At 52.7% G+C, this 26,352-nt stretch overlaps 1 protein-coding gene across 5 annotated transcripts; it reads right to left on the reverse strand.

Annotated features, from left to right (window-relative positions):
• Positions 1 to 67: 67 nt before the first annotated feature.
• Positions 68 to 25,880, reverse strand: ITPRIP (inositol 1,4,5-trisphosphate receptor interacting protein). Of its 5 annotated transcripts, none has more exons than XM_009010246.5 (2): positions 25,660 to 25,880; positions 68 to 3,960 (listed from the first exon to the last, which is right to left on the reverse strand). In XM_009010246.5, exon 2 carries the CDS (start codon positions 3,945 to 3,947, stop codon positions 2,289 to 2,291), a length of 1,659 nt encoding a protein of 552 aa, XP_009008494.2. In that variant the 5' UTR covers positions 3,948 to 3,960; positions 25,660 to 25,880; the 3' UTR covers positions 68 to 2,288. The 5 variants fall into 5 exon arrangements, with proteins under 5 accessions (XP_009008494.2, XP_035124906.1, XP_035124908.1 ...); XM_035269015.3 differs by having other exon boundaries at positions 25,543 to 25,880; XM_035269017.3 differs by having other exon boundaries at positions 24,919 to 25,880.
• Positions 25,881 to 26,352: the final 472 nt, after the last annotated feature.

Consider the following 26,352-nt stretch of genomic DNA (forward strand, 5'->3'; position numbering starts at 1 on the left):
AGGAAATCCACCCCCGTCCCCAGCTCTGCCCTGGGAGCCCTAAAGTTAAAAACAAACACTGTGACCATTTCAACTCCTTGCAAGATTTAATTCTTCCTTTAATATAAATAAGGCAGCATGAAATATCAAGAGTCCCACTGCTTTCTGCTTTAGAAGCAGCTTTGGTACAGAAAAGATTCCCATTTCCCCACTGAGTTCTGTTGTCTCTGTATAAACAAGAAGCCAGAAGGTTATTCTTTCTGTGAACTTTCTCCTGGAAGCAAAGGAGAAGCTGTGGGAGATCCAGGCATGGTTTTGGCTTCTGGAGGCTGTTTCCTGGTTATTGGGTTCTCTTCAAAGCAAAACAGGATCAGGATAAAGAGGGGGAAAGGCATGGGCCATAAATAAATAAGGATATTTGCCCTGATTCTGTAGATACGTCTGATGGAATGAGGAAGGTTGGGCTGTGAGGGGTTGGGGGTAGCTCTGGGCTGCTGTTAGGGACACACTTGAGCTGGTTCCTTTCCTGGTGTGCCCCGCAGCTGGGTCTAGGGAGAGGCAGGCCCAAGTGCGTGTTCAGTCTAACCCCAGTTCACACTGGAAGGCTTCCTACAGGTTTGGTTTTCACTGATCACAGCTGAGCTGCTCCACTGGGAATTCACCCTGGTGGGCAAAGGGTCCCTCTTCTAGAGCTTTCTGAGGTTGGTTGAGAGCACTCCTGGGGACTGGGGAAGGATTGTCTTCCTTCAGTTTATAGGGAAACTGGGCACGCCTGTCAAGTTGGTTATGCTCTCTGGAAGGCATGGCCGGCTTAAACCCTGGAGGGAGAGCACAGGTACATTCTCGACTCCCAGGCCCTCTGCAAGGGTAACTGAAGTGATGGTGAAATAGGAAATCTCAAAGGGCCAGTGAAGCCACAGGTGGGGAAGAGGCTTCCTGATCCATCTGAACCAGACCTGGAGGGCAAAGGGTGGACCTCTGCTAGGCTCTTTGGGTCTGGGTCATCTGTGTGGTCAGGAATGCGCACGCAGAAGGGGTGGGTTCTTTGCAGTGTGGGAGCCCTGCTGGAGAGAAGAACTAGGGGCTCAGAGGCTGCAGATTGGAGCTGGGTTTCCACAGTAGCTCTTGCTTCCATCACACCCTGCCTTAGGATTGGGACCCTGAGGACAACCCAGGGTTATGACATCCTGGCTCCTGATCTCTGCAACTTTCTCTGAACTGGGCCAGGCTGCAAGCCAGACTGCACCACATGAGTAGCATTCATGAGTACCTCACAGAAGGAGTCCACTGTCTTACAGTAGGGACTTCACTGCAGGATGCAGGGCCAGAAGACATAGAGGGGTTTGACCCTGCACACACCCTCTGGGAGTGCCATGGCCTCGGGCGCCTTGCGGATGCCAGTGAAGAAGTGACAGAGCTTCTTTTCCAGCTGTCCTTTGCCCCAGTCACCCTGTGTGTCTCCTTCTCCAGGTGAGCTTCCACCCTCAGCATCTGTCCTCCTCCTACCACATGGATAGTCAGAGAGACCAGCTTTGGAGAGAATCAAGAGGTGAGGGGCCGCTGAGCTGGCACCCAGCATGGCAAATGACACCCACCATGCTCAGGACCCAGTATGTTGGGGAAGGGACAGCAGAAGGGGGTGCACCTGAGAGAGCAGTGTAGCTGAAAAAGTGGCTGTGTTTCTCTATGCCACCAAGTACCCATTTCCGTGTGACAGAGATGTTAGTCACTTGGGACCCGAATCTACACAAGGTCTTTTCTCCAAATAGTATAAAAATGTGGCAGCCATGGTGGGACCGCTGTTATGCAGGTTGTGGAGCAAAGATGGACATTCCCACATCTGTCCCTGTTAATGCTTTGGCTGCAGACGGTCAGGCCAAGGGCTCCTGGGAATAGTGGTGCTGGGTCTTAACACAGTTCCCGTCAGCCTTCTCATGGATCCTCTGCTGATATTCAAGTACAGACTGGATCTGGGATGCAAAAAGAATTACACCCAATCCAACATCTGCATTGTTTCCAACTCAGGGTCCACTGCATGTTCTGCCACCATCTTGGCCATTCATGATGATCCAGAAGTAAACTGCAGGGATCAGTCCCTAAACCCAAATGACAGCTTTACCAACACATCCCAATGGTACCAGCTTCCTGTTGAAATTCTGTTTCCTCTGCACTGTAGGGCCTGGCTTCCTGGCAGGCTGAGCACGGCTCCCATGAAAGCCCGCCTTGTCCCCAGGACAGGGCTGGCAGATGGCACCAGGAGTGTGACTGTGAGGAATGCCCTCGTCCTAGCTTCCAGGGTCCCGAATGCTCTACAGGACATTGGCTTTTTGGGGCAGGCTAGCGTGGTCCGAGGGGACATGTAGGGAATACTCACTAATGAGTGCCGGGGCATTTTTGAGCATCTCATAGAAGGAGTCCAGTGTCTTACGGTAGAGACTTCGCTGCAGGACGAAGGGCCGGAAGAGGTTGAGGGGCTCTGCCCTGAGCACGGCCTCCGGGAGGCACATGGCCTCGGGCGCCTTGCGGTTGCCGATAAAAAAATGGTGGAGCTTCTTCTCCAGCAGGCTTTTCTCCAGGAAGCAGAGCAACTCATGCAGACGGGCGTCCAGCTGCCCCGCCTTCCAGTCAGCGGCCCGCCGGCGGAGCAGGAGGTGCAGCAGGGCGGTCTTCAGGTGGTAGCTGCTGAGCCCGCTGGGGCCGGTCAGGCGGCTCTGCTTGGAGAGCAGGAAGGAGGCAATCTGCAGGCAGCTGAGGTGGCAGGCGCCCTCAGGCAGCGCCTTCAGTGTCATCCTGAGGAAGCGGCGCTCATAGACAGCAAAGGACAGGAGCCAGTCTGTGCTGGAGGCTGGGGTGCCCTCGGATGGCTCCCTGGGAAGGTGGGAGACAAAGTACAGGTCCGAGTCATCACACTGGATCACAGGAATTAGGTTGAAGGGCATGAACTTCCCTGAGCGGAACCTGATCTTCAGGGAGCCCGGGCTGTCCAGCTGGCCAAAGGCTAGGTCAAACTCGTACTTGTGGGCGATGCCGTGCCAGGCTCTGGTGAGGGCCGTTTGGAACCACTTCATGACCTGCATTGTGTCCAGGTACATGGAATCCGTGGCACACAGCAGGTTCTCCATGTCACCGCAGGGGGGCACCACACTGTTCCTGCCGTGCAGGAGACACAGCATATCTTCCCCGAGCTTGGTCTTGCCGCAGATGCAGCTCAGTGTGTCCCCGTCGGCACGGACCACTGTGATCTGGCCGTAGCCCTGGCGATCCAGGGGCACTGAGCGGCTGGAGCACCAGAGCTCTGGGTGGAAGCGGTAGGGCTCGGGGGGTGTGAAGGGCACAAAAAGGTGGCACAGAAGCGGCCTGTCCACCTGCCAGTTCTCGTACATGCTGTCCACGCCAATGAAGTCTTCCACCTCCATGTCGGTGTCGCGATTGCAGAGGCTCCTCAGGGCTTCTAGCAAGTCATCCACAAAGCCTTCCAGGAACTCCCGGGTACGGGCAGCATCGGCTGTGGCCCCCCGGATGCAGTGCTCATAAAAGTGGCCAAGCATGGCTTTGTTGGGCAGGGTGAGGCCCTGCAAGGGGGCACCCCCCAGCCCAGGCAGCTCATCCTCCTCACTGCCCAGGCACTCAGGGGAGGGCCCCTCCTGGTGGTCCTGCCGCCACACCTCAATCATCAGGAAGAGGATCATGCAGAGGGTGCTCCAGAGGTCCCAGGCCGCGCGTGTCTCATTCTGCTGCCTGCCCTCCTCTGCCACCTGCTTCAGCGCCTCCTTCTCAGCTGCCAGCCGCGCCACCTCCTCCTCCAGGCGCAGCTGCTCCAGCTGCAGTTTCTCCTGGTGTGCCTGCATCTTGCGGATGATCTCCTCCTCATTCTCAGGGACCGTGGCATTCTCCCGAGGGAACAGCAGCGGGTGGTTGATGATGGCCGTCACCACCACCAGACACACGCGGAAGAGCCCCATGGCCATGGTCAGAGCTTTCCTGGGAACAGAGAGAGACTGATGGTCACACCAAGCTTCCCTCAATGCCACCTCATCCCTGGACCCCGCACCAAGCTCAGCCCCTCGGGGCTGGTGAAGGTTTTAGTTCTCCCACCCAACCCATCGAGGCTCACTGCAGCTGCCTCAGGAGCTTCAGTGTAGCCACAGAAGAGCCCCAAAGGCCTACCCTGGGGTGGGCATCTGTTTCTGTCCTAGCCAGACATTTGTGGATGGCAGCAGCACCCCACTGTCCCTGGGAACTAACCCTTTTCTCCTACCAGTCCTTATGGCCAGGGCGAGGATACACCCACCTCCAAGCTCCTGGGTGGGCTCAAAACCCAGGCCCAAGACAATCAGACATTCTGCCCCCCAGCTACAGCCACAGCAATTGGTTCTGGGATGAGCATTTGATCCAATTTGGGCCAATGAGAGACAGATGTAGGGTGTATTGGGCCCAATGGGGAGAAAAACTCATCTTGTTGCTAGTTTGGTTGCTAGGTTGCCGAGGGAACAGGATTACACCTGCAGTGGGCTCTCAGGAAGGGAGCCTGCCTGAGAAAGACACCAACACAGAGGAAAGCAGAAACCCCCTCCCCGTACTCAGATCTGCTTGAAGGGATTGCTGTCTTCAAGCAGACAGGTGGATGAGCTCTTTTGTCATACAAGTCAATAAAAAAAACCCTTTTAAGTCAGTTTGAGTGGCCTTTCCACCACTTGAAATCAAAATAGTCCTGAATAAAACATCCCCTTCTCTCCCAAGTGAATGCCATTTTCCCGCAACACAGTAAAGCCTAGTGGTTAAGGGAGAAAGGGCTACGTTCCAAGCCAGCACTGTCAACTTAATAGCGGTATGACCCTGGGCAAGTTAACACACCTCTCTGAGCCCTGGTTTCCTTGCCGCACAAGAGGAAAGCCATAGTACCCCACAGGGTCATGGTATTGATAGATGCAATGATCCCTGCAAACTGCATGGCCCAGTGACCAGGGCACAGCACATTCACCAAACAGAAACTGTTTCTGAAGTAGATTTGAGCCCTTATCCTCCTCTTCTGTAAACGTCTCCTTCCGATCTGGCAGACCTTACCTCAAATTCAGACACACTCTCCTGGCTTTTGTCTTTCTCCAGGACAATCTTGGAGATGACCAGAGAGCAAAGAGTCACTGCCTTCTTGCCATGAGGCATCTGAACTTTAAATCTGACTTCTTAATTGTGAAAGGAGGCACTCTGTTCCCCTATGATAAGTGGATTTTTAAGCCTCAGGTGAGTTTTGGGGAAAGGCTAATCCCTACAATCTTTGCAATTCAAAGCGTGATCCAAGGACCAGCAGCTGCAGTCTCTCCTGGGAGCTTGTTAGAAATGCAGAATCTCAAATCCACATTTTAATACCATCCACATAAAAATCTGAGAAGCACTGTCTTACACCACTGCCAGCCTTACTTACATCCTCTCTTCTCCTCAGCAGGAACCCTGGGACTTAACAATCTGCTATTTGCACACTGCAACTACCCCCTCTCTGCTTGGGACCTTGGCTATGGGAGAAAATGGGCAAATGCAAATCAGCTGAGGTCCTGAGATAGTTGAGAGCATGGGGCTCCTCCTTCCACCCCCTGGTGCCCACCGATACTGGCTGATAGGAGCTGCTGTGCCAGCCTGAGCCCCATTCCCTTTGGCTTGAGCCCCTGACCTGGAATTTGCACAATGAAATTCTTGTCCTAATGGTGCCTAGGAATAGGGGTTTGTCCCCAGGTAAAGATACCTCTGCAGGTAGTCCCTGGCAAGACGCAGGATGGAGATGGCCTGAGTTGGCTGCTGGTCTCGCCTAGACAAAGCTTGCTGCTCAGATGTGACTCAGACATTTCCATCCCATACACAGCTGGACAGGTCTGCAGGACCCAAAAGGGTTGGGGAGTGGAGAAGTTCTGTCCTCCACCCTGAGGATTCTCAGCATGGGCCTCAGAGGTGAGCTCTGAAGTATTTCCATGGGAGGAGGAAAGCGGGGACAGGAGAAAGTGGAGGAAGTCACACTGCAAGGTGGGTGGGGTAAGGGAAAAGTGCAGGGGGCAGCAAGCCAGCTTTCCTTCCCCAAGCCAGGGAGCAGCTTGCTGGATAATGGCAGAAACAGGTCAGCCTGGTTTCTACATTAGAGAAACATCAATGGAGAGTTTTGCCAGGGAGAGTCCAACACATAACTAACTATGAGGCTGGGTGATTAACATGGGTGAGAGTGTTAACATAAAGGTGTAGAATACTCAGCAGAATATCAGGCAGCAGCCAGTTGGGAGATATTTTGGGGGTTTTGAGGTCCTTCAAGGTGCCTCGGTCACAGGCAGCCGCCTTTGGACAAAATGGGCCTTGACCAGTCACAGTAATAGCCCAGGCAACCACCTACCTAGGTTCTGTGTCAACTCAGTGTAGGATGCCACAAAGAGGGGAGTGGGGCCATGGCCAAGCCCTGTGGCTGGGAACCCTCCCTGTGTCTACGCCAAACTTCATGACGCTACTTGCTACATCTTCATTCCTGTTAGAGGAAGAGCTGTAAGAGCTACTGATGCAGGCAAGGTTCAGAACTCCAAACCTACTGAAGGGACCAACTCTGTGTGCAAGGAGAGAAGAGGATAGACTCAAGAGAAGACACTGGGTCAGAACCCAGCATGTGCACCTACTCGAGGTGACTCCGGACAAGTCACTCTGCTTCTCAGAACCTTGGTTTCTTAGTCTGTAAGACGAGAATAATCATATCTGCTGTTGTAAAGCTTGAATAAGATAATGCATGCAAAGCACTCAACAACATGCTTGCCCCTAAGCAAGTTTTCTTAGAAAAGAAACTGTGATGGGATGGAAATCCACAGATGACCCTGCTTGCAGGAGTTCAGGATGGAGTATGCGCAGACACCCCTACAAGGGACTCTGGCAGGGTGCAGGCAGCGCACAGTAGCACTGACAATTGTAGGGTTACAGACAAGACTCAGCAGAAGCACCAGGAAAACGGGGCATCTGCGTGGGAAGGACTGCAAGGAAAGGGAGCCTGGGCTGTAGACCCAACAGACCTGGGCTCTAACCTTGAGTGACTGTATGGGTGGATGGTGCCGCTTCTGCCCTCCCACACTTTCCCTGTGAGAAGGAGTTAATAACACTCCCTCCTTCACAGGGATGTTGGGAAGGGCAGGTGAGATCATACACCTTGGGTGCTCAGCACTGGGCAGGCTCCTCCTCCTCAGCATCCTCGGGCTTCTGCTTTGTCACTTGTCCAGCACAGCAGCCCTGCCCTAGCCCCAGGCGCGAGGAGTAAACACACACTGGAAAGTGCTCTGAAAGTACAAGATGTTCCTCTGCTATTGCTTTTCCTTGGCACATCCCAAAGTCCGCCCTGGCCCCCAGCAAAGGGGAGAAGCCTTTGGAGTGTGGGATCCTCCTGCAGGTCAACGGTTCCCTCTTACTCACTTTCTCAGGTAAACCATCTCCCCACTTCTCAGCTTACTGCTTCCCCGGATCGGATCCCAGCTGTCATTTGGCTCCTTGTTAAACCCTGCACAGGCTGGCTCAGTCTGCAGCATCCTACGGGATAGGACAGGGATGGACAGGCCCAGGCAGAGAACAGGGCTGTGGCTGCTCAGGGCCCACTAGATGGGGCTCAGTTTGAAGCTTTTGCTACTTCCCCTTTTTTTTTGCATTGATGGATGTCTGCCTGTAACTTCTGCTTTTTTTTTAAAGACTAAGTCTCACTCCGTTGCCCAGGCTGGAGTGCAGTGGCCTGATCTCGATCTCAGCTTACTGCAACCTCTACCTCCCAGGTTCAAGCAATTCTCCCGCCTCAGCCTCCTGATTAGCTGGGACTACAGGCCTGCCCCACCATGCCCTGCTAATTGTTGTATTACCAGTAGAGACGGGTTTTCCCCAAGTTGGCCAGGCTGGTCTCGAACTCCTGACCTCAAGTGATCTGCCTGCCTCGGCCTCCCAAAGAACTGGGATTACAGACGTGAGCGCCTGGCTGGCCTGTAACTTCTGTCCCCCAAAACATATAACATTAAGCTGTAACCCAACTGCCAGGATCTCTTGAGACTGTGCCTCAGGCCTTGGTCACTCAGATGGGTTATGAATAAATCCCTTCAAATATTTTATAGATTTGACTTGTCCACAAAAGGGAGGGAAGCAGGGCATTCTGACATTCTGAGACAGGATAGGTAGAGGCTCCTTTCCCGAACCATGGATATGTACACACATGCACACACTTGTACACACATGCACACACATCCTCAAAGAGTTCCCTACTCCCTATTCAAGGATGTCCACCTCTGCCTTGGCCCAAAGTTCTCACCTCTACCAGGCTCTCCCACACCTGTGGTCTGAGACATCAGCCAGTAGGTTTGGCTTTGAGAATAAACCTGGGTCACTTGACGGGCTTTTTTCTGTCTACTTGCCAGGAAGCCTGCTGAATTCCTCTCCACCTCCGCCTTTGCCCAGAGAGGGGCGGCCCATGCTGTTCACACCTAAACTTAGCCTGACAATGCTGGGGTCATGGGGCAACAGGGGCTGAGGGAAGGCGGAAACTTGTGGGTGGCCTGGACAGAGGGCTTCAGGTGGCTGGCCAGGACCAGTGGTTTACTCAGACTCTTACTCTGAGGCTGGCCAGAAGCCAAGACTGGGGGAAATCCATGATGGCTTCCTTCCTTCACTGGGGTCCTCACTCCTGGGTCCCCCAGAGCCTGCAGCACTCCCCACAATAGCTTCATCCAATAAACATCACAAGGCATTGTCCAACAGCCATAGCTCCCATTTCTCAAGCTCTCACTAGGATGGGGTGGGCACTGCACACACTGACCACTGTCACCTTGTAAGAGGTGGGTGCCATCCCTGTTGCAGATGGGTTAACCAAAAGCCCAAGAGACTAAGTCATTTTCTAGCCACAGGACTAGAAAAGCCATAGCTGGGCTAAGATTCAAGCTCACTCTGTCTTTGCCAGCAGGGCTCACGTTTTTCCACTGTGCTACATGTACGGAGCACGTACTGAGCTCGAGGAACATGCTACATGCTTCAGGGCCTGTGATGATGAGTATGGCCTGACCCCTGGTAGCAAAAGCATTACAATCCACATGGGAAGGTAGACAGCCACTACGTACGGGGTCCCCAGACACCATGAGGTGTGGGGCATGAAACACACACGAGCTATAGGCTGCAAAAATGCAGAGGAGGGTGGGAGTTTCCTTCCCGTTCTCTGAGGGCCTCTCCTTGTCTGGAGCTTCCCTGCCCTCATCTGTTGGGGAGATGTCGGTGTGTAACCCCTTGATTCCACCCTCACGTCCTTCTCTCCTTCCAGACAGAATTCCTTCCACCAACCAGGAACAATAGGAGCCTGTGTCCGCCCCACAACCTGTTCACACCGCTTTTGCCCACTGCCCATCTACTCCCACTGAGGGTTGGCTGACCATAGCCTTAAGCAGCAGGGGTGCCCAGGACCCATTTCTTGGTTGCCTGGTATTCCCTCTGGGACAGTGGTTCTCAATGTGCTTAGCAGCAACAGTGCCACCTAGGAACTTGTTAGACATGCAAATTTTCACAGGCAACCTCACAGACCTGCTGATCAGAAATTCCAGGGCTGGGGCCCAGCATCTGTGTCTTAACAAGCCCTCTAGGTCATTCTAATGCCCACTCATGTCTGAGAACCACTCCTTCCCAAACCAGGTGTCTCTGGGTAGGTGGCTGGGGCTCCTGCAGGGTCACAGCAGCCCACATCCTGGAAATTGCCAAGGGCCTGCCCAGCACCCAGCCCGACAGATGCAATTAGCTCTGCTAATTACAACAGCAAAAGAAGCCCTGGACCCGGCATCACGTTCAGAGCCAAAATGAGCAGCTGATAGGTTTCCTTTACGAAATGGAATAAAGGACTGGCTGATGGCAGGGGAGGGCACTGTTAGCTCAGGCCCTCAGGGTTACTTGGGTCCCTTTCACTGTCTGGGTTCTGGGTCCTCCAGAAAGAAGGAGCCAAGGGAGATCCAAACTGCCATGAGTCTGGGCTGAACCCCTACTGTATCCTGGCCGCGTGCTGGAGTTTCTCAGTCCCAGCTTCTGAGGTACGCAGTTGCTGGGGGAAAATCAAGCGAAAAGTGTAAGAAAGCCAGAATGTAGAGTTGAATTTAGGTTTCTTCATTTTATAGACGTAGAAACCAAGGCCCAAAGAGGAGACATGTTAGACCTGGAGGGTGGGTGGGGTGGAAGAGGCAGGCTGGAGTCATCCCATGGACCCTCCCAGGGAGCACCTGGCAGCGATTCCAGCACAGAACAGGGGAGGGGTGGGGAAAGGTGAAGATGTTTTCATGACCAGCCATTTAAGCAGGTGCCGGATTCCAGGCAGGATGTTAAGTACTCTGCATGGTTTTGTCATTCAATTGTCACCACCTCATTTAGGTAGTCGCATTAAACCTCTCTTACAGATGAAGAGACTAATGTTCTGGAGATGCCACTGGGAGGAGTCCTGAGTCTGCAGTGCATGACTGAATGTGAGCAGCACCTAGGTTGAGTATGCCCCTCCCTCTGCTCACCTTCTATCCCTCAAGGGACCGATGGAAGACTGAGTGAGTCCTGCCTCTCCCCCTGCCTGGGGGCACCTCTGCAGCATCACTGTCGGTGGTAACCACCAAAATTAGCCAGGTTGGCTGTCCCCCAGCTTCCCAGGCCTTGCAGAAAACAGGATTATGAGAAAGGCAAGCAGAGATTGAGTTTGAGTCTTCGTTTTAGAGTTTGGAACCCACGGGCACACAGTTTGAGCTGTTGTGAAACTCTCCTTCCCTGGCTCAGTCTACTCATCTCCCCCTCGATTCCATGCTTCTCTCTCGCAGGGTTCATGCCCCACACTGGAGTGACACCAGCTTCCCATAGCACAAGACCAGCCCAGGGCCCCTTCTCCAGGAGCCTGTCCCTGGACCTGGCCTATCTCACTCTTCCCGGAACTCCTGAAGGTCAGGCCATCTTCCTGCTCGTTACTGTGTCATTCCTTAGTCCCTGCCTTCCTACCTACAGTTCCAGCATGGTCAAGAAGCTGAATGTTCTCCTGTAGCCCCAGGGGTACCATGCAAGGGGAAGGGCACACTGCAGGCTCCCAACATGTAACTGGGAGTGGACTTATTGCACCTTGGGAGGAGGTGGCTGGAGGCAGATAGAGCTGTGGGGGTGACGTGTCTCCACGAACTCCTTCCTTGTTGCCTAACTCAGGACAGAGGACACAGCACAAATGGCTCAGTAATGCTGGCTCTGAATGAATCACTGCTCAGCCTGATTGGCTCCCATCCGCTCAGGACAGTGGGAGAGAAGGGCCCTGCCCCAGCAAGTGCAAGGCCGCATTGCTGCTCCCACCAGGGCATGTCTGGCTGGGTCCCTCTTCACTTGCACCCCAAATGGGGACAGGAGAGGGAATATGGGGGCAGGGCAGTTGAGCAGACTGAGGCAGGAGGCTGGGCTTAGGAAGGGGAGGGAGGGACAGTCAAAGAAAGGAAGTGAGGAAAGAGGAAGAAAGAGGACCAACAAAAAATCATTGAGAAAGTAGGTAGAAAGGGTGTGGCTCTGGGTGCCCAGCACTTCCTCTTCTCCGCCTCCCCTCCCTGCAGCCTGACCCTGTCCAGGCACCTGGGCCCCTCCCACTGGGCAGGACCATCATGTTGGCCTGCACTAGCCCACCGTCCCTGGACCTGCCACCCTGTAGCCATGGGCTCCTTCCCTTCTTCTCTTCCAGCCACCTGTCTCGAGGCCACGGGTTGTAAAATCAAGTGTCTGTGAGGGCCAGCCCGCAGGAAAAGTGGAGAGCTGAAGGGAGAGGACACTGGTCAACTGGATGGCACAGGTTTCATCTGAAGGGGCAAATCCCCACACCACACATTCTGTGCACCTGGAATGGCAAGATCTTTTTTTTTCCCCAAGAAAAGCCGCTAATCTGGATTTTATCAAAATCCCCCCATTTTTAAACGTTGGCTGCTATTTCAACAAAATTCTTTCAAAACCATGTGAGCAACGCTGGGTGCCATGGTTCACACCTGTAATCCCAGCACTTTCAGGGGCTGAGGCAGATGGATCACCTAAGCTCAGAAGTTTGAGGCCAGCCTGGGCAACATGGTGAAACCCCGTCTCTATCAAAAATATAAACAAGTAGCTGGGCATGACGGTACATGCCTGTGGTCCCAGCTACTCAGGAGGCTTAGGCGGGAGCATCGCTTGAGCCTGGGAGGCTGAGGTCGCAGTGAGCTGAAATGGTACCACTGCACTCCAACTTGGGTGACACAGTGAGATCCCATCTCAAAAATGAAATAAAACAGATTAGTGGCCACCCAGAGCCTGTGAGCTCTGGTCTGCAACCCCCATGAAGCGTTCCTCAAAGTTACCCCTAACCCAGGACTCTCCTTCCTCCTACCCCATCAGCAACTAACTACTCAGCAAACCCACTATTTCCTCTGAGTCCGTGACTCCCTGAAATACCGGCTCTACCTTTCTCCCCAAACCTAGGCCTGACTCTGCCCCAGTGCTTCCCGGTCAGCCCCAAAAGCCACACTTGCAATAATCCTAACCAGCACTTACGAGGGCTGACTCCGTGCCAGGCCTTGTAGGGGCTTAGTGTAAATACCAGGGCAGATTTTCTTCCTTCCCCAAGGCCTCTGCAAGGACTAGAAGAGAAAGAGGCCTTGTTGGGGTTGGCATCTGGTGACTTTTTTGAGTCCCTCCCTCTTCTAAGAGTGGGCCTTGAGGATGCTTAATGCTTTGGGTGGGTGGGAATGTGCACCCCTGAGTCCAGCCAGCATGTCCACATGCGGACGGCAGAGGCTCACCTGAGCAAAAAGGCCTGATGCTGCGGCACTTAGGAGCGCTTGGTATTATCGTAAGGCCTGTGGGCCCAGGAGCCCCAACTCTGCTTCCCTAACCCACAGGAGGGCCCAGATTGACTGAGTGGGATGCTGGGCTCAGAAGCACGCATGGGTCAGTCTGGACCCTGGAGAGGTGGAACAGTAGGACAGAGAGTAGAGAGGGAGAGCTCCACCCCAGTGCCTGCTTGAGGCAGCCATACCACTGAGCAGGTGGAGAAGTACACATGGGACAGGAGCTGCCTTTTGGCTCTAGCGAGCCTCTGTTGTGTGCACGTGGACACGCTGGCTGGACTCACAGGAGGTGCTGCTCACACCCATCCAAAGCATTAAGTGCTCTCAGGGCCCACTCTCGGAAGAGGGAGCGGTTTCAAAAAGTCACCAGGATGCCAACCCTGTCCTCAGGACTGGGTCATGCAGTGGCCTGCCAGCCAGCAGAGGCACAGGAAGGACAGAGGGCTGGACTCTGCCTACTCTGGGTGGGCGAGACACATCCTTCCTGTTCCTGCTCCTCTGCCGGCTGGTGCACGCCCCTCGGCGAACAGATGGAGAAGGCAGGGAAGCCGTCCTCTCCCAGGAAGGACAGAATGTCCCTCCGTCCAGCCACTCTGCCTGCCCCCCCACCCCGGCAGGACATCACAGAAATCACAGCATCCTGGGACAGACAGACAGACCAAGGCCTGATGTCTATGGCTGTGGAGAGGACAGTGTGGAGACATCGAGGAGTAAAACAGTGGCAGAGGCAAGGATGCGGCTCCCTGTAACCCACACCTCCTTTTCCTCCACCCATTCCCTCTAGGGCATTTCAGATTCATTCAGCTGTGTGGGTTGAATGGCAGCCCTCAAAATATCCCTCCTCCTGCTAATCCCCAACCACTATGATTGTGACCTAATTTGGGAAAAGGGTCTTTGCAGATGAGATTACTTTAAGGATCTTGAGATGAGATCATCCTAGATTACCTGAGAGGGCCTGAAATCCAATGACAAGTATCCTTCCGAAGTGACAGAAATAAGAGACAGAAGAGAGGTGAGGGGAGACAGAGGCCGGGGTGGGAGTGACGCTGCCACAGCTGAGGGTCATCTAAGCCAACAGGAGCTGGAAGAGGCAAAGAGGGACTCTCTTCTAGAGTATCCGGAGGGAGCATGGGCCTGACACCTTGATCCTGACCTCTAAAACTGTGAGAAGAAATCCCGGTGTGTGGCAACTTGCTCTGACCACCCCAAGAGACTACTGCAGTCTCCAAGCGTGATGCACCCTCCTCTCTCCCAGCCAGCTCCCCTCGCTGACCTTCCTCTTTGTTGGGGTATGTCTAGTCTCCCCAGCCACTTCTGACCTGGCCTTTGCTCTGCACCAAAGCCTAGGGATTCCATGTGAAATGGAATGTCTCTTACATGCTGGCCAGCGTAGGCCTTTGGGGTCAGCTCGTCTGAGCTCTAACACTTGACAACCCCTAGTTAGCTCCCCAACACTGCACGTCTCCCCTCCCCATTTCAATAGGGTCTGGTTTCCATGGGATACACGTCAGCGCTGTAAGAATGATGTTCAAGCCTGGCCCAATCAACCTCAGAGGACCCCTTGGTTCCCTCTCTGCCTGGCCCAGCCACTTCAGATCATCTCCTGTCCCCTAAATACCTCCTGCACCCCCTACCCCAACACCATTCATGGAAACATCCATGCTTCACCTCTCTGCTGGCCAAAACCCTACCCAACTGACCTCATAGCACGCCCATCTCAGAAACCACTTCCAAGGAGCCTTTCTGGATCCTAAGGCAAATCGCTCTTTCTTCTAAGGGACAGAAGAACAGGGGAGGGAGAGGGACATAGGAACTAGGTCCCACTAAGTGCAGCCAGGCACCTTGCGTAGTTCAGGTGGCTCTACAGATGTACCCAGCACACCCAACCCAGGCTAGTCCCATGTGTCTCTATCCTTGAGTCATCCTATTTAACCCTCGAAGCAACCCCAGGGACTGGGGCCATCAGCCCCACGTTCTTGGCAGGACATTCTGAGAGGTGGAGCAACATGCCCAAGGTCACACAACAGCCTGGCTCCAGGCCCTGTGTCACCCTGGTATGCCCCGCAGCTGCCTCTGTCCTTGTCCTGCCCTATCACCTTCCTCACTGTGAGCTTCTCGAGGGCAAGGGTGGGGTCCTGTTTATCTTTACATTCCCCAGAGCAACTGGCATAGATCTGCACTCGGTGCCAAGGACACACACTATCCTGGGGGCCCACAGCTCACACCACACACTGGAGGCACCGCTTTCACAAGAAAGCCCCCTGAAAATACCCACCACTGGCAGGAAGGATGCATCTCCCACAGCCAGCCTGTGCGGGGGATCTCCCTTGGCCACCAGGCTCCCACCTCAGATTCCTCGGTCTGAATCACAGTTCCAGCAATGCTACCCTCACCACTTCCCGTTGTCCTCCACTGGCTTGGTCTGGGCTCATATTCCTCAGAATTTCCCCTAGCCCTGTGGCCACCTCTCACCCACAAGCCCACAAGCGTGCTGGTTTGGAGAGAACACGAATAACCACCTCTGGGCAGGACATGCCAGAGTTCCCAAGCCTCGTCCCCTTCCTCTCTCTCCACCCCCTGCTCTACACACCCCCTGCCTCCATGCAGAGCTGCAAACTTCAGACAAAACCACACTTTCTCAGTGGGGCAGGGAGGGGAGGCTGCACGCCCAGACACAGGCTCCGTACAACAGCAGACACACTGACTCAATGGGAAGGGGAAGGGGCTGGAACAGAACCTGGGAGTAAACACAAAGGAAAACAAAGAGGGAACAAAGCCCTCCCTTGGCCACTCCCCGCCCCCTCCCACTTTCCCTCTTTCACTGAGGAACTGGGATGGGTGGAATTAAATGAAGGGCCAGCACCCAGCAGCTGGCTTCTTTTTGATCCCTGGATGGGAACAAAGAAAGCCCAGCTTAGAAAGACATCCTGCCGCTAGGAGATTGGGGAGGATGAACCCTCCAGGCCTTCTCATCGCCTCGGACAGGCCAGATGCCCACCACAGCCTCCCCACCCCACTGATCTCTTACCCACGTCCTGGCTTCCAGAGATTCTGGGCCCCACACAGTGAAAGAAATCCCAGACTGTGCTTCTACCCAGGTCCCCTGTGGCTTAGGCGGTACCTGACACAATGCCTGGGCCCCAGCTGGGCTGGGGAGAGCGGGGAGAGTAAGGGAAGCAGCACGTACACACACACACACACACACACACACACACACACACACACACACACACACACAGACACGCACGCAGACACGCACATGCACACACTCTGCCTGCAAAGATCTAAAAACCCCTTTCATCTCAATAAAGGGGAACAGTTACAGACACAAAGACAAAGCTGTAAAAAAATTAAGAGCGTCTTTGCTTGCGCTCTGCTGCAGGGATCTGGGCTGGACAATAGAGCCGGGCCTCTGCCAGCCCTCCCACACCAGTTAGTCAGAGCAAACCAGTCCTCCTCTCTGGAGAGCAGAGGGCCCACATGGTAAGGCTAGGAACAGTCAGCAAAATTGCTCCCTGCAGTACCTGTGCCTACTCGGAGTCATCCTCCCTATGAATTGCACAAAACAACCCTACAGCAACATGGTCTTCAGCCACACGGACAGAGCAATAAGGTGTGATGTGGGTGCTTCACCAAGGCTGTGCTGGCATCCAGTAGGTGCCCAAATAATGCCTGCCGAATGCATGGACCCATGACTCGTGGGTCAGACTGAGGTGCGCAGCAAGCAGCCACTGCTAGTGTCAAGTTCATACGGGCTCATTCCTACTCCTAAGGTCACCGAGAAAGAAACAGCCCATAGCTCAACAGCTGAGAAGAGTTTTACAGTTTGCAGAGGCTAAGAGAACCACAGCTAAGCAGTCAAACTCTGGAATTAGATGTCCCAGGTTTGAATCTTGGTTCTACTGCTTGCTACGGCAAGTGTCCAATTTATGGCATTGTGCACACTCTCACAGTCCCTCAGCAGAGCTTGGCAAATGATACAGCTGTCGGCACTGGTGCTGGTGCCATGGTGAGGTCTCCCTTTTGATTTGTTAAATCGTCATGGTTGCAATGTTAAGGAGTCCTCTGGGAAGAACAACATCCCGGCAGCTCCTCCAGAAGCCTGGAGAGTAGGACTAAGTTGCTTCCTCCACCTCCTTGTCTTCTTCTAAAGGCCCCAGGGGCCGACACAGAGGAAGGTCAGCAGCACCCTTCCTCACTCCCTCCAATCTGGCATTACTGACACTGACAGCTCTTCCCTTAGGTTCTGCGTACCCAGCATTGGAAGAGGGTAGGTGCTATAATGAATGCCTGCTGAATACATGAATGGAGTTAGGACTGGGAAAAGAACCTCACTGCCTTTACTCCCAGGAGCAGGAATATGAAATTCCTGGAGTGAAGTGGGAAGCTCTACCTCACAGGAAGAAAGAATGTAGAAGTTCTTCATTCTTTCTTCCCGGGTGGTACCCTGCAGTCAGAAAAGCAAACCACTAACAGTGTAAGTGCCTTGGGAAATGTAAGCAAAATCCCTTCCAGACGTAGTTCTGGAGACAGAGATGGTTGCAGCCCCTTTTGGTCTGGACTGGCCTTCATCTAACTGCAGGCAGATTCACTGCCAACATTTAGAAAATGGCCCAGGAATGAACCCCGACTCATTTATCTGACCCTCAGCTGCCTTGCCTTGGACACCTCCCTTCTTGTTCAAGCTTCTTGCAGAAATGGATGATAAACAGAGGATTACAGGGTAAGAGAAGGAGCAGAGAAGTAATTCTTCTTTCAGGAGAAAAACAGGACAAGCCTCGGGGCCGTGACACACCATGGGAGGGTTTAATAAATTACAACTACTGCATCCCATTTATTGTGCAATAATGCTTTCCATGTATCATTCTCACATCAAACCTTGGAGGCAGGCACTTATCTCCATTTTACAGATAAGGACACTGAGGCACAGAGGTGAGGCTGCCTAACAACATCATAGAGCCAGCATTTCAATCCAAACCTATCTGACTTTCAAGCCTATGATCTTCCCATGAACCCATAAACTATGCTGCTCGGTGACCTGATATCTGTGCAACATTAGACATGCACCTATGGACTTTCCTCCCCCGACTGTTTAGGCAAGGGTAGGTGACAATTCAGATGAAATGTGGGCATGAAGCAGGGAGTTAGACCTAATGAACGCATGAGATTCCCTCTACCAAGATTTTGTGTGTGGCTTGGGCTATTTGAGATGAAAGGATTGGAAAGCCTTCTCTGCAAAAAAGGGAGGGCTTCTTGACACTGGTAGGTGTGTTGGGGTGAAACGTCAGGAAGTGGCATGGGTACATTAGGGACATTTTAAGGCGGCACACGGGGGTGGGACCCAGGCAGCCCCTGCTCTCCTGCCCTCCGGCCCAGGCAGGCTGCACCCCTGCCTTCCTGGGAACTTTGGAACAAAGCCTCAGCAAACAAAGCACTCTTTCATAAACTTCAGGCGGGTCCCCTGACTGCTGCTAAGAGGCTATGGAAGCCGGCTCCCATGAGAACAATACATTATGAGTACAAGGTTTTCCACCAGTGGGCAGGGCCAAAATGGTGACACCTCCCTGCTGCTTTGATATAGGAGGAGGAGTGAGGATGAGGAGGACTCCCGCATCAGCTCAGGGAAATGACCTGGAAGGAAGAGAAAGCAGTAGTAGCCCAGGACGGTTTCCAAGCTGAGCCCCTCTTCCCGGGCAGTGAGTGTACCACTGTGTTATGCACCTGGAAGTGAGTCATTTGATAGTCGTGGGCCTTTGTATTTTTCCTAGGGACTTCCGTCTGAGGATTGCAGAGTGCTCTGAATATTATCAGGAACTGCCTGTTGCTGTGCCCATTAAACAGAAAAGAAAACTGAGTGCTGGAAGGGAAAGCCTTTCCTTCCTTTCATCCTCATATAGCCCAGGCTACACTCACAGCATCTCTTGGCAGGAGTCCCCGAAGTTCATTAGGTCTGCTAATATCAGAGTGAATCACAGCAGGAAGGGACCAGAAGGCTCAGGCCTGGAGCTGGTGGTCTGCTTGCTGTCTTCTCAGTTTTGATACTTAAACTTTGTGGGATTCTTTATACCATCTGATGTTTTCTGGGCTATGGTGTCCAGGCAGATGCCTGAGGTGGCAGAAAGAGTCTAAGGCTCTGGGAGAGAGCAAATCTAGGTTTGAATCTTGTTTCTGTTGTTTTCCGTTTGGGGCAAGTCACTCTTGAGTCTTTCACCTGTAAAACTAGGATAATACTCACCTTGAAGGGTTGTTGTGAGGACGATAAGTAAATATGTATAAACCCCTAGAAAGAAGCTTTGCTCAGTAAATAAAGCCACTACTTTTTTTTTTAACAAGCCCATTCTACTTATATGAACAATGTAATATCCATAATGATGGATTCGGGACCATATTTGTAAATAGAATCATAATCTGCAAATGGTCATCTCCGCTATGATACTCTAATTTTCATTTATAAACCTGAAAAAGCTAGGTGCATACAAGAATTAGGGCAATGACTGTAGCCAGTGATATGCTGGACATCAGAAAAGCACCTGAAGTTATGCCTAGTTACACAAAACAAAAACTTGAATCAGGTGCCTTCCAGTGGAAGGACAAGGAGATTCCTGAAACCTCGATAGAGAGACCTACTGTATCATCTCGTCTTCACCTTTCTTCAGGACAGGGAGTCCTCCCTCTCCTGCTTCTTTTGTCTCCTGTGCTGATGTGTGGCAGCCCTTACTTTTGAGAAGCAACAGGCATCACCTGATAAGATGTGGCAGAAACCACAGGTCACCAAGTTAAGAGCATCAGAACCGCTGAGTGACCTCAGCCTTATAAACAGTGTCATACCAGGTGGGACGAGGTGGACATCCATGGCTGCCCCCTCTGACTCCCCTCCCAAATTAGCAAGTGTATCTCAAGCACATCCAGCTGAAAGCATTCCATGATTTTAGTTTAACCCATCTAGAATTTCCCAGGGAATGCTAGAGCTGAGTGAAGTGAACTGCGAGACTGGATTCCTATCTCCAGCTGGTCCTGCCTCTTGGGGCAGTGGATTCCATACTCTCTTCCTCTCCATGTGCATTTCATCATAAGGCTCCCTGAGGCCACTGAATCCCTGGCACTGGGCCGAGCATAACATAGATGCACGATGACTGCTCCATCAATGAAGCCCCCGTAGTAAGGATGTGAGCGCTTCCTATTTCTCACTCTCTTTTGTGGGGAGGCTGAAGAATAGAAAACCACTTTTCTGATGGTCCCAATATTGCTCTGGCCTGCCCTTCCCCTAACCCTCCTTACAGATTCAGGCTGCAGGAGGCCCTCTAAGGAGTCCCACTCAGAGAAACAAAGGAGATTGCAGTTGTCAGCACTGGGTTCTCTGACCCATGGCCTGAAGACCCACCACCAACTGACACAGCCCAGATCTGAGACCACAGTGCCTCCCTCTCTTTACCTTCCCCTACCCAGGCACATCCTCTCCCCAGCCTCTGAGAAACACACCTGTGAATGTGACACCTTCTATGTCCCTTCCCTTCAACATGCGTGTTACTCTTGAGGCCCCTTTTTCACCTCCCTGTCTGCCTTAGGGTGGAGGCGTTGCCCTGAGCAACAGTGATGTCACCTGCAGGGTGCTTCCATTGCATTGATGTCACGGGGTGGGCCTAACCGGTAGAGGGGAAAGTGCTCTCTGTAGGAAACCAGCATAGGTCCTAAACTGTTGAGGAGGAGTCTACAGGCTTTTTGGGCACTCCCAAATGACCCCTTTGGTCTCCCAGAAGAGCTCTTCACCCTTTCTTCCTCTCTGGATGCCTGTTACAGCTCATGCCTCAAATCTGACTTTCCCTCTGTCAGAGTCAGTCAAAAGATTAGGATGAGCAGCTCCAAACAAACCATTGGAAAGAGCACTGAGAATAGATGTCCTCCCCATCTAGGACAGTCTGGGTCCCTACAGCCTTCCAGACCTCAGAGGAGGGAGCAGTGACCTGATGGGGAAGAAGTCGGCAGAGAATGCAGACCCCGGAGTAACTCTGCTGTCCTGAAGAGTGCAGATTCCAGTCTGCGCCAGCCCCTTGCTCAGTGCCTTCTGTGCGTTGTCTGGTTCAACCCTCCCCACAGCCCTGAGGGTCATCCTCATTTTACTGATGATGTTACCAGGGCTTGAAGAAGCAAGGCACCTGCCGAACTACTGAGAACGCCCAACCAATGAGTGGTGGAGCCAGGACTCAGCTCAAGTCTGCCCCACTTCAAAGCCCATGCACTCACATCTCCTTGGCTCTGGACACCTGGAGATGTGGCTCATTAAAGATGGGCCATGAAGGGCCTGGACAGAGACCAGAGAGAGCCCTTTAAATCCAAAGAGGCCAGTTGGGCAGGGCAGGTGGCCTGAGGCAGCTAAGGAAGGCACTGCTTTAGGAGTGCTTCAACCCTGGCCTACACAGGGGATGCAATCAGTGGCCAGCCTTGGGCCGGCCTCCATGCTGATTAGGGATCATGTGTCTTTGCTCTATGCTTGACTTTCTATTGATTCATCCAGGTTACCTGATCATCCTCTTGATTTGCATATAGCATTTACTCTCATGGCCTGGTCCTACAACCCTGAGATTGTACAATAGTTACTTAACTTACGCAAATGCAAATCTTTTGCTTTTTTGAGACAGAGTCTCGCATTGTCACCAGGCGTCAGGCTGGAGTGTAGTGGTGCAATCTCGGCTCACTGCAACCTCAGCCTCCCGGGTTCAAGCAATTCTCCTGCCTCAGCTTCCTCAGTAGCTGGGACTACAGGTGCACGCCACTATGCCCAGCTAATTTTTGTATTTTTAGTAGAGACGGGGTTTCACCATATTGGCCAGGATGGTCTCGATTTCTTGATCTCATGATCCGCCTGCCTCAGCCTCCCAGAGTGCTGGGATCACAGGCGTGAGCCACCAGGCCCGACCTGCAAATGCAAATCTATGTCGCTGGGAGCTAATGCTTGCAAAGCATTAAACAAATAAGTAAATAAAATAAAAAATTACTACATTATGAAAGAGGAAAGGGAGAAATGCTACCAGGATTTCTCAGGGAAATACTGCCCTTGAGGCACTGGCCAAGGAGATGCCCACAGCCAGGCTGACCTGAGTATCCAGTCTACCTGGCAGGTATCTTTCTGCTGATGAGGGGGCCACAGAGGCAGACACAGCCCTGCACTATTGGACATCACTGCCTCCTACTCCATGCTCCTCCTGCATGGCTCTGACTCCAGCTTTGCTAAGCACAGCTTTGGGTTCTCATATGGCTTGTCTAGGATGCAGGGAAGAGACGACATCCAGTCTGTGAGATGTTTGCAAAGTCACCTTGCAAATTAATAAACCAGCTCGTACACCCACTTCTGGGAGCTTTCTCGGGGGTGAATCAGTAGCTTGAGTCCAAACCAATCTGAAAATTATGGAAATCGGGTTTTTAAGTGGGCACAGCTAAGAGCCATCTCCTGGGATAGGTGACACAATCCAGGTAAACACCACCCTCTGAGCAATCTGCTGGGCACCAGCTGTCACCTCCCAGGAGGCATCTTGACTTTCTCACTGATGAGAAGCCTCTTTTGTTTAAAGTGCCTATCGACAGTGCATAGTGAAATGCTCCGTTCCAGCTAATTAAGCTCAGCTGTATGGTGTGAAAACTCAGTGACCATGTATATGGAGCTGTGAAATGGAGTTTCAGGAAGGGTTCCTGAACGAGCTTGAGAAGGGCATTTGTGGCTGAACAGGACTTCGACCAGGAAGCAAGAGACCACAGATGGGGATTAGGGGTTTGGAAGGTCGGGACAGATGTCTCATCTCCTTCTACTGGCTCTCTACCTAGGTCAGGACACTGCACACAGCCACCGCCATTTCCCTCTGAGCCATACCTAGGGACAATTACTCATCACCCTCATGCTAGGCCCCAAACTGGATCTGCCACCTCACACTATCCAGAGAAAGGCAAGTCACTTGCTTCTTGGGCCAGGCTCCCCATCAGCCATCAGGGCTGGGCTTGCCTCTTTCTTTCCTCCTCTTCATCCTGCCAGATGAATTTCCCCTCCTTCCGCCACCTGGGCTGAGAACAGGTATTTCCTCCTTTGACAAAGAAAGAAAAAGGCAACTGTTCTTCCCTCTTTCCCACAAGGGTCCCCAGTTAAACTAGCTTTTTAAGCTTAAGTTGCTTCTCGGTCTATGAATGCTCAGTGATTGAGACTCACCTTCCAGGCTCCTGCACACTTAACATCCCTGTGTCTCAGTTTCCTCATCTGTAAAATGGAGTTCACAATACCTAGCTCATGGGGCTTCTGTGAGGATTAAATGAGTTATACAGGTTAAGTGCTTTTGGAAAACAAAAAAAGCCTGGCGAATGTTAAGCCTTCAACAGTGGCTGTTTATCAGGGCTGCTGTGAATGACGGAACAAGCACCTGGCTGAGGGGTGAGGACAAATCCAGCTCACATGCCATTTGCCCAGCTACATGGCTTGGCTATGTCCACTCAGGTAAGGCCAGTATTTCTAAGTGGCATCAAGTGGCATCCTCTTGCCATGACAGAGCACTTTATTCTAATTCATGTGAAGGACTGAATAGGCTAGCAGCAGCCCTGGAGGTTATCATGAACAGTTCTCAGCATCCTTGTGGTTCTGTACCCCTCTCCTCTCATACACCCACTTCTGGGAGCTTTCTCAGGGTGAATCAGTAGCTCAAGTCCAAACCACTCTGAAAATTATGGAAACCGATTTCCATAAAACCCAATTTTTGAGTGGGCACAACTAAGAGCCATCCCCTGGGACAGGTGACATGATCCAGGTAAACACCACCCCTGGGTGCACCCAGGAAGACTGGATGAGGGGAGGGTCCAGGATGGCCTGGTGGCATCCATAATAAAGTCCTGCTTCTCAGCTTCCAGCACATTTGGAGTGCCTGCCCCTCCCAAGTACATTCTCCATTAAGCCCCACAGTCTGCCCTGCTACCTCATCCCTACTGGGGCAGACTCTCAACTCCAAACTTGGGACCAGAGTCTTGGACTCTGAAGGCACCTTCTCCTGCTCAGTTATTTTTTTTTGGGGGGGGGGTGCAGCGGGGTGTGGGGTAAGAGGGGAGGTTAGAGACAGGGTCACACTTTGTCACCCCGGATGGAGTACAGTGGCATGATCCTAGCTCCAAATGGATGATCCTAGCTCTACATCTTGAACTCCTGGGTTCAAGTAATCCTCCCAAAGCTCTGGGAAGACAGGCATGAGCCACCCTGCCCAGCCTGTTTTCTGGCTTTGTTGATGGCCACCCCTCTCTGCTGACAGCTGTGAAAGGAAAATACAACCTCAGGACCCCCAGCTCAGGATACCAAAGGGAAAAGTTTTTGTTTTTTTTTGTTTTTTGTTTTTTTAAGATGGGGTTTCACCGTGATGGCCAGGCTGGTCTTGAACTCCTGACCTCAGGTCATCCTCCCACCTCAGCCTCCCAAAGTGCTACTGCGCCCGGCCACCAAAGGGAAAAGTTAAGCTTGGGAACTGAGTCATGCAAAAAACAAAACCAAAAACAAAACTGCATTCCTTTTGTTCCCAAACAGCTATAATTTCACATGCTTACTTTCCTTTATCTTATGTAAAATGTAGATCTCCCGAGCATGAGAAGAATGCACCCAGGGTGAGCAGAGAGTCAGTGTAACTACTTCACGGTTACCCACAAATGGAGAAAATCTGAAGGCAGAATGGCTTGGAGCAGCAGCAACACACAGGGAATCAGCAAACAATGAAAGCCACTTAGGCAAGTGGGCTGGAGGGAGGACTCAAAAACTCAGCCTTTTCTGTTTTCATAAGAAGGGGGAAAGACGGTAATTTACTTTTCTGATACTCCATTTTTCAGGGCTAACCTGGGCCTGAAACTGCCCCAACCACAGAAGAACTTTAGCTGGCAGTCAGACCCGCTTTATAAAAGGCAAGAGCGCTGGGTCATATAAAAAAAAAAAGAACAAGAAAATAGACCGCGACCTCGATTTAGGTCCGAAAGACCACAGTCCAGATTGCGACCAATATCTGGTACTCTACAAGCTGTGAAAGGGTGCCTTTCTCACACCAGCAGAAGGCAAAGGCAAAATGACGACCCTGCCCGGTTCTGGAAAAGATCTTACCTTCCTGGTCGGCGGCATTTGTTTTTTTTAAGAGAAAGAGCGTTTTGGATGGGGAGTCCGACCCTGGAACTCCTTGAGTCTTCACCTGGCAGCCAGAATGGCGAAGTCACAGGGAGGGGGTTGAGGGTGGGGTTAGGGGTGAAGTGGCAGAGTTATTTGCAACCCCATGGGAAAGTCTGCACAGTATGGGGTCTGGTCTACTAACAGACACGAAAGAGGAAGCGGCGGGGACTTTATCCGGCCTGAAGCAGCCCCATAACTTCACTACCCTGAACCGAGAAAAAAACAACTTCACTCCTGTTCCTTTCTTACAGGAAAGGAGGAAAGGGGACAGGGAAAAAGGGACGGTAAATATGAGCGGGTCGACCGGCTTTTCTTTCTGTGGTAGCGCCCTGTTCTGATGTGAGAAGTAACGGATTGCCTGGGTGCTAGGAACAAATACGTGGTCCCGCTCTGGGCCCCGAGGCTCCCCGCGCCTCAAGAAAGAGCCGCCTGCAGCCCTAGCTGCAGCAAGCGCCCGGGACGCACCCCCTGTGCGGCGGGAGCAAGACGCGTGACCGCGAGGAGACAATGCGCCCGCCTGGGCATGCGCGCTTTAAAAGGGTCGCCAAAGTCAGCTCCCACCTGCGTGCCAAGCAGGCGCCCCCGCTCCCGGCAGCCATCCCCGGCACAGCTCCTCCCAGCTCGCGGTCTCCATCTCGCCCTTCTTCCTTCAGCACACTAGGCTGGCTCGGGACTTACGACTGGCCTGGGTCTCCGGTCCCTGGTCCCCACAGCGGGAGGACCGCTCCAGCACAGGCTTTGCGCGCGGGTCGAGGGCCCGGGCGCGGCTGCTTGCAGGCGGCTCCAGCGGAGCGTGAGGCCCGGCACTTAGAGGGGCTCGGGGGAAGATGCCCCGGCTGGCTCCCGCCTTCTGGCCTCCATCGGCTGGCTCTACAGGACTTCAGAGTTACTCATTTCCTGGATGTCACAAAAACTTTTTCCTCCTTATAAGAACAAAACACCCGCCTCCAATAGCAGCTGCGGAAGCTCCTTAAGGAGGACCGCGTGGGTTTCTGTGGTTGGGCCCAGGATCCGCCGGGAAGATCTGTCCAGTGAGCCCCCAGAAACTCCAGCTGTACGGCAGAACTGGAGAGTGGCTGAGAGAGACGGAATCAGGCCACTGGAGTAAACTGGAGCGAGTGGACGGGCGCGGAGGGGACGCCCTTAAAAGTCGATCCAAGCCACGGAGCGGAAGGGGTTAAGTTATTACAAGTCCGGAGTGTTTTCTGCGGCGCGTTTTACAAGTGGCAGAATTCCTGGGGCCAGTCTCTTGGAGGAAAATATAAATCGAGACGTAACGCCAGCCTTTTTCCCTTTTGCAACTTAAAAGGATTAAAATAACTCACTAACTTTTGTGATACACAAATGCCTGGTTGCTTTTCTCGGGATTTA

The sequence above is a fragment of the Callithrix jacchus genome, chromosome 12, assembly GCF_049354715.1.
Source record: "Callithrix jacchus isolate 240 chromosome 12, calJac240_pri, whole genome shotgun sequence".
Classification (NCBI taxonomy): Eukaryota; Metazoa; Chordata; class Mammalia; order Primates; family Cebidae; genus Callithrix; species Callithrix jacchus.